Source organism: Lipotes vexillifer, unplaced genomic scaffold (genome assembly GCF_000442215.2).
Source record: "Lipotes vexillifer unplaced genomic scaffold, Lipotes_vexillifer_v1.1 scaffold717, whole genome shotgun sequence".
NCBI classification, from domain to species: domain Eukaryota; kingdom Metazoa; phylum Chordata; class Mammalia; order Artiodactyla; family Lipotidae; genus Lipotes; species Lipotes vexillifer.
In genome coordinates, this window is record NW_006798707.1 from 713,516 (window position 1) to 721,070 (window position 7,555).

The 7,555-nt window shown below is 56.2% G+C and overlaps 1 protein-coding gene across 2 annotated transcripts in view; it reads right to left on the minus strand.

Annotated features, from left to right (window-relative positions):
- The window catches only part of OTOF (otoferlin), a 93,149-nt gene extending 86,909 nt beyond the window's left edge, over nt 1-6,240 (minus strand). For both annotated transcript variants that reach the window (XM_007470803.1, XM_007470804.1), the window contains exon 1: nt 6,162-6,240. In XM_007470803.1, coding sequence (XP_007470865.1) covers nt 6,162-6,240 — 79 coding nt within the window. The remainder of the gene's footprint in view (nt 1-6,161) is intronic.
- Nucleotides 6,241-7,555: the final 1,315 nt, after the last annotated feature.

Below are 7,555 nucleotides of genomic sequence, written 5' to 3' on the forward strand. Positions count from 1 at the left end.
GGAAAGAGTTTATGACATTAATGAGATAATCAGAAACTTGATCACTGAATACTTGATAGTATTAAGGATTTATTTCTTTTTTAGGAGTGATATAATATGTGGGTTTTTTTTTTTTGAGTCCTTGATTTTTACAGCTATATACTAAATATTTACAGAGGAAATGGTGTGGTGTTTGGGGTTTACTTCCAAATTATTTGGGGGGTGGGAGTAGGAAGGGGTACAAATGAAACAAGATTGGCCATGAGTTGACAGCCGTTAAGACTGCATGGGGAGAACTTGGGGGCGTTTATACTAGTCTCCCTACTCGAGTATATATTTTAGATTTTCCATTCTAAAAAGTTAGTAATTAAAAAAAAGATCAAACCCAGGGATGGGAGTAGGTGGAAGGGATATAGCTTTTATGTTATCTGTAAAGGTGGGTAAGATAAGCAAGACTTTGCAATTCAGGGAAATTATTTGCAAGTCTGTTCTTGAGCCCATTGCCTTCCAGCAGCATTTTTGCTGAGGGCCGTTTGTAGCAGAAGACAGTTATATGGTCATTTCCGTATCATGAAAACATATCTGTCTCATCAAAGCAGGAGAAGCTTAGGGAACATTCAGCACACTCTGTTGCTCTCCGAGGTCTGCAGCGGCTTGCTCTGGCCCGGGGCGGGGAAGAGGATATTTACCTCCTAGGGTTTTAGGCACAGAAGATCCACTCCCCCTGTGATGAGGGGCCAGGGAGTGCTCGGAAGAGTGGAGGATGTGGCGTAAATCCCTCGGGCACCTCAAAAGCGCAGAGCTGTATCCACAGCCAGCCGTGCACTGCAGAAACTGTCCTAAGGCTTCCCTCTAACTGCCGCCTTCACTGGGGCAACACCCGCCCCACATCCTCCCAGAGAGGAGGTGCTGGGCGGGGCTGGAGTGCACAGGCAGGTCCAGGCGTCCCAGGAGCATCTCAGGGCTGGGACACAGGGGTACTCTGCCTCCTTCACCAGGGGTTCTAGAGAAATCTCCGGATAGAAATCTTATTTCTCACCAAGGCGGAGAGTTCCCCCATTTTAATGGGAAAATAAATCTAATTTGGAGCCTGAGGTGGTCCCTGCAGCAGCCAGGAGTAGGGGAATCTTGTCCTCAGTGCCCAGGCGTGGGCCCCAACCCCTTCCCAGCACGCAGTCACCCACCTGGCCGTGCGCTCCTTTCCAGGCTCTCTAAACTCCATCTACTACTACCTGCAGCCTCTGCTGTAGCCAAACCTAGTGGCTTCCTGGCCATCGTATTTAAGTGGCATTCCCCTCCTCTGGCCTCTGGTCCCGTCAGTCCCTCACCCAGAATGGCCTTGCCTCGCCCCTCCTTCTGCATCTCCACGTGCGCGAGCAGCTATTCAAGACCCAGCTTAAGGGCTTCCTCCCCGTCTCCTCTACCCCGTCCTCTGCCTTCTCATGAGGCCTTCCCTGACCTCTGCAGCTGGGAGCAAGCGGCCATCCTCTGAACGTGTTGCAGTTTCCGCCCCGCCCCTACGTGCGCCTTGGCCCTCTGTGTCTGGCAGTGTTTCTCCACGAGGTCTGCGCACATTTCCTCTCCCCTGTCAGACTGTGAGAGCCCGGTTCCTTTAAGCCCCACCCTGTACCCTGTGCTCTAGGCAGCAATGCTCAGAAAGAGCATGTGCCGTGAAGCGGGAGGGGTGGGGGAGCTGTGTAGCCTTTCTTGCTTCCGACCTGAGGACCACAGCTGGACTCCCCAACATTTGCTAGAAGGTGAAGTCAGCCTCCCTCTGGGGCCCTGAAAGATCCCCTGGGTTGGGAGGTCAATGGAGGGAGCTGGGGCCAGGATTCTTGATTCCTCCACTTCCTGATCCCCTTTGGGTAGACAGCTGGGGGCGGGGACATTCACAGTTGAGAACACTGAGCCGAAGAGTGACAGTGTCACAGAGGAAGAAGGCGTTAAGCCCACTAACAAGTGAGTACCTCAAAGATGTGCCGTTTCGTGTTCATTTTGATGACTTGGCCCAGGGCTCAGCATAGGGCTCAATTAGGAGAGCTAAGATCAGATCCCTGTCTTGAAGGTGTTGGAGGTTAGTACAGCATACAAACCGGGGCAGTTTCTGAACTACAAAGTGCCCTAGCCGAGGGGTGGAAGGAGCGTGTACACAGTACTGCAAGGGAGGCCGAGGGCTCCACAGAGGAGGTGACGTCTGTGCTGGGCCTTGAAGGGTGCACAGAATTAACGGGAGTTCTCAAGGTGGAGACGGCAGAAGAAATATGATGGCTCGAGGCTTGGAAGTATAGAAGACTTGGCATCTTTGGGGAATGGCAGGAAGTTCAGTGTAGTGGGAACCCAGTGGGTGGTGTGGGGAGGGAACAAAGAGGAAAAGTCAGCTGGGCCAAGCGGGGAGCCTTCATAAAGCAAGCCTCTGTGCCAATAACCAGGTCAGGCAAATTATGTGGAGATCAGAGCCAGCCTCCAGAGATCACCCATCGAGTCCCGAAAGCCGGTATTTTGGCAAGAAAACTCAGGGATGGAGAGTGAAGGAAGATCCGGAGGCTGTGGCTCCAGACAGTCTGTCACTTGCTTCTCTGACAGCCCAGGAACCCATGCCTGGGGGCTTGGATGGGGCTGAGAACTGGGCAGAAGGTTGGACTAGAAGATCTTAGAGGCCCTTTCCACTCTGCCTTCCGTGGCTCTATGATGGATGCTGGGAATTATTTCAGGAGTTGAAAAAGGACAGCTTAAGCTAACATTTCCTCCCTTTGAGTAGTGACCTGCAGGCAAGATGGCTCCTTCCCAGACAGCCCACTCCTGATTCTGGCTGCAGCCCTCTGCGTTAAATGAGGACTTGCTTATGGTCTCCATCTTGCTTATGGGAAGCGGAGGCCCCGAGGCCCTGTGGTCCGCTTGCATGACGGGGACTGGGGTCCAGGCCTTCTGGTATCTCCTGTCTGACTCAATGGACTGTGACTCCTGCAGGTTAGGGGCTCTGTCTTCTTCCCCTTCAGGGTTCCAGGCCTGTCCACAGATATCAGCACATTCAGTGAACAAACGAATGAGGGCAGGACCAGGTTAAGAGTGGCTGTTGGCGCAGAGCCAAGAGCTACAGGTGGAGCTGGCTGATGTGCGCTGAGCCGAAAGGCAGGTGGCTGGCTGACCTGGGATGGCAGGAGAAAGAGGGGTGGCCGGGGACGAAGCTGGAGCATGCCCAGCCCACATGGGAACAGGGGTCTCAGGGGTGGTCTGCCCCAGGCCTGGGTTCCTGTGGAACATCTTAGCTGGGGGTCCCTACAGAGCAGAGGCCAGGCCAATTTGCCTGCTCCTGGCACAGGTCGGGAACCCCTCAGGCGTGCCCTCGTCCCCGCTTTATATCTCGCACGCTGCCCTCTCTCCTCACTCCTGGCTGACAGAAGGAAGCTGGGCTGGAGAGATGATGACTCAGAAACCAGCAGCTGCCCCAAGTAGAAGTGAAACAGTTGTCTCACAAACACATCGGTCATTTAAATGCTCTTTCCTTAAAACTCTTTCATACCTATTTTTTTCACTGAAGCAACCTGATGAAGTGAATGTTATCATTGTACCCATTTTACTGGTGAGTAAACTGAGGGTCAGAGAGGTGGAGTAAGTGGAAGAACCCAGGTAGGATCCAGGGCTTTTGACCCCATATCTACAGATTTCTCTACCACAACCCCATAGGGTTCTTTCTTAAGTGTCCTGTGTCGTGCAGCACAGAAAGTCAAGCTTTATTTCAACCAGTTGATCTGGTCTACCTGGGCCACAAGTAACTCACCTGGTGCTCCCTCACCCCACCTGGCATTGAGCTTCACTCAAGGGATCTGGGGAGCTCAGGGCCAGCATCTCCCTCTGACCGTCCACTGGCTTCTCGTTTCTCCCTGCAGGGTACTTGCTTGGACACCAGTGGCTGTGTGTGCAGGAGACACTGTGGAACATTCTAGGGTGAGTCTGTTCCCTCTGAATTGTAGTTAGTGTTGGTCTTTTGGGGCACCTATAGTTGTCAACTGCTGGCAGCAGCAGGTGAATGGCTGGGGCATCTCTGGTTCTTGCAAAGGACTCTTTCTGGAAACCTGCTTGCCATCTGCCTGTTCCTGCTGCCCAACCCCCTCCCCAGGAGCTCTGCCTACGGTCACCTGCTGCAGATGCAGAGCTTGGAAGTGGATTTCTCCACTCAGTCCAGAGGGCACGAGTTGCAAATAGGCTAATTCCTGTGTGGTCCACTGAGGCTAGAGGACTAGCCCCACTGCCCAAGGAAAAAGGTGGGCATCCGGTAGACAAGGTGCTCAACCCCAGTTCACCAGGAGGGGATAAAGAGGCTTTCAGGGTGGAGCAACCAGGGCTGGGATGAGGTCTTGTGAACTGGGGCCACTGTGCTTCGGTCCCTCCACTAAGGCCATACAGATCTCTTTACACCTTGGTTTTTCCGCCTGCAAATGGGACTGGTTTGTGCAGCCTGGGACTGTTCTGTCATGGCAGCAACAACACGGCGACCTGTAGCTAAAGACCCAAATACTGTGCTATCTGCCCACCACGGGGACACGTGTCACAGATGAAAGGACACACTTGCTTTTTTCTAAAGGCAGTACGAGCTGGCAGGTGGCACGCGGAGATCCAGGGTGCTGCAGAGAAAGCAGGCTGGGCGGGTGTGGGAAGCAACAGGAAGCCGAGCCCCCATTCCTCTCCCTCCTGCTTGCACGCACACTGCGATCCCCTCCACCTCTGCCTGTCCCTACGCACAACAGGCCACAGTGTGGATAACCCAGGGCCTCGTGCCCAGAGCTGGCCTGACTGAGGGGGTGACGTGGGTGCCCCGGTGGCTGCTGGAGAGGTCCTGAGAGGGCTGCCCCGTGGTCTCACCTCTCCCTCCTGACGCAGGTGCAGATGTGTGTCCAGCCTGGGCCCTGATGCTCACTTTGCTCTTTAATCTGCTGGGTTCTCTCAGCTCCTCCCCTACTCTCCCACCCCGCCCCCACACTCAGACCCTTCTCTGGGGAGAAAGGGCCATGTCTAGTGAGGAGCACCCTGGCCTTTGGTCCAAGGCTGCCAGACATGCCCCTGGCCCAGGGGCCTGGGCTGTGGCCAGGCAGAGGCAGAGGCAGAGGTGCGTGGGTAAAATGCAGAGGGAAGCCTGGCCTTGTCTTTCCCTGCTCAAAACCTTCAGGGGCTGCCCACCTTCCCTGGGGTGAAGGCAGTCTTACCTCCTCGGCTCTACCTGTCTCTCCTGCCTCAGCTCGCACCTACCCTGGGATCTAGGCTTATGGAGCATCTGTCTGTTCCCGTGTCCCAGCTCCTCTCCTGATCTTAGGCATCCTGTCCCCTCTGTCTGCTCTGTTCTTACCTCTTCACCTTGCTCCTTTCTGCTGTTCCCTTGGGTTTCAGCTGAGGTGTCACCTCCTCCTGGAAGCCTTCCCTGACCACCTTGCTCCCAGCCTGGGTCGGGGTGCTGCTTCTGTAGCTTGCACCCTACACTCGTCCCCATCCTCATCGTATCACACACTTGTCCCTATTGGCTGCCCGCTGGTCCTCCTGGCCCAGTGGATGTGGGCTCATTGAGGGCAGGGCCTGGGTCATGCCCAGCCCCTGGCCTTGGCACAGAGATCATAGTAAATGGTCACTGGATGTGTGAGAGGGAAGGAGGCTAGGAAGAGAACCGACAGAGAGGGAGGCTGGTGGGGCTCATAGGATCCCTGACCACAGATAGACCTGCGAGAAGCCAACAGTATCCCTTTCATGCTGGTTTCTAGGAGCCCCCCCGGGTCTTTCAGGCTGTACACCCCACCCCCACTCTGTGCCCAAGGAAATCAACCTGCACGAGGGAGAGGGAGAGGAGGGGGCCCAGGGAGACTCCACAGCGCTGGGTCCCTCAGCCCTGGGTTCCCCTGAGCCCTGAGGTGGGGTCTTCACTTTTGCCTCTCCAGGACCTCCTGCAGGCAGAGGACTCCACAACCCTCTGGTTGGCACATTGGCAAGTGCAGGAAGAGACACACATGCAGACATGGAAACGTGGGGGACGCTGATTTTCAAGAAATCACAATGGTTAGTCAGGCCAGGGGCAGATGGCTGCCCGTGAGAAGCCTCATCGCACCAACCCTGCTAGAACTTTTCCAATCCATCCTCCCCTCCCTGCCTTATCCCGTCAGCCTGGAGCTGGGGTCTCCATAAGACAGGAGAGTCCCTACCTCGGAAAGTCACTTTGGCGATCCGGTCGCCCCTGCCCCGCAGCTCGGAGACCGTCTTGAGGTGGACGAGCAGAGCCATGCTGGTGCGGGAGCCTGGGTACCGCCAGGCAGGAGCAGCTGGGGAAGGAGCAAGCTCTGTGGATGCAAGGCGCTCGGCACACGTGCCTCCCTCCTCTCCCACGCCGCCTCCTCCCCTCTCCGATGCTGCCCACAGAGACCAAGGCAACCAAGCCGAGCCGCTCCTTCCAGCGACAAACAGCCCGGCCAACCTCCACCCCTCCAAGTTGTCAGCCCAGCGTGTGTGTATCTGTGCGTGTGTGTGTTGTGTGCCCGTGCGCAGCCTAGCAGTGCAGACAGTCTGAATTCATTATTCAGCAGCCGCCTGCTCCCAGATAAAGGACGGCCCAGCTTCAGGTGTCTTCTCGCAGCTCCTGGGGCAGAGCTGCCTGCCCTCCCCTCCACAGGGCCTGCCAGGCAAGCTCTTCTGCCACCAGGAGTGGGAAGATAGGAGTCGGCATGAGTGCGGTGGGCTGGGTGTGGGGCGGCACCCCTCCCATGGGGGAGAAGGAACTTTATGATCTGTGTGCACAGGAAGCTGAGCTGTTGCACTGATGTTTCAGGGTGCCTCCTCCCCAGTCGAGCTGGCCAGCAGGGCTGCTGGTGCCCACCAGGCTCAGGGGGCCTGGATGCTCTGGATGGGTCACACTGTGCTGTGTAGAAATTCCAGCCCAGGGCCCTTCAGCTGGAAAATCAGCACCTACTGGATAACATCAAGGCTGTGCCTGGTGGCAGGTCCCTCAGAAATAAGAGCCGTAAGAGGACAGGGAATGTACTTTCCCACCTGTTCTCATGGAGATTAGGACCCCAAGAGGCCGGGTCCGACTCCCTGGGATCTGGGAGGATGGAGGTGCTGTTTGGGGGGCACTCAGGAGCCAGGCTAAGCGTGATTGGAGATGCCTGACTGCGAAGGCCTCAGAGGCTTATGTTTTACTAAGGGCAGTACCTCAGGTCCAGGGCACTAACCCAGCCCCGTCCTATGGCCCGGGCGTGGCGAGATGTGCTGCAGGAGAACTGTCAGCTGCGAGTGGTTGGGGAAGGGATTTCTGTGGCAGAATTTCCAGGACCAAAGGAGATCTGTCCCTCCTTTCTTCCAGCAGCTCACCCCCGGAGGGGCTCAGTGGGAAGGGGACCCTGGGGGCTGGGGTCCCCGAGCCTGGAGCCTTTGTAGGGCCATCTGCACCCTTGTTCTTGCTGTTTGTTCTGCATGGAATGCCCCTACCCCATCCCTAGCCTCTCGGCTCAGCCGGACTGGTACCTATCCCCGGAAGTGCCTCTGCACCCGCACGGCACTCAGGCCGGGTCGTGTCCTTGTCTGTGCTGCCCCTGTCCCCTCT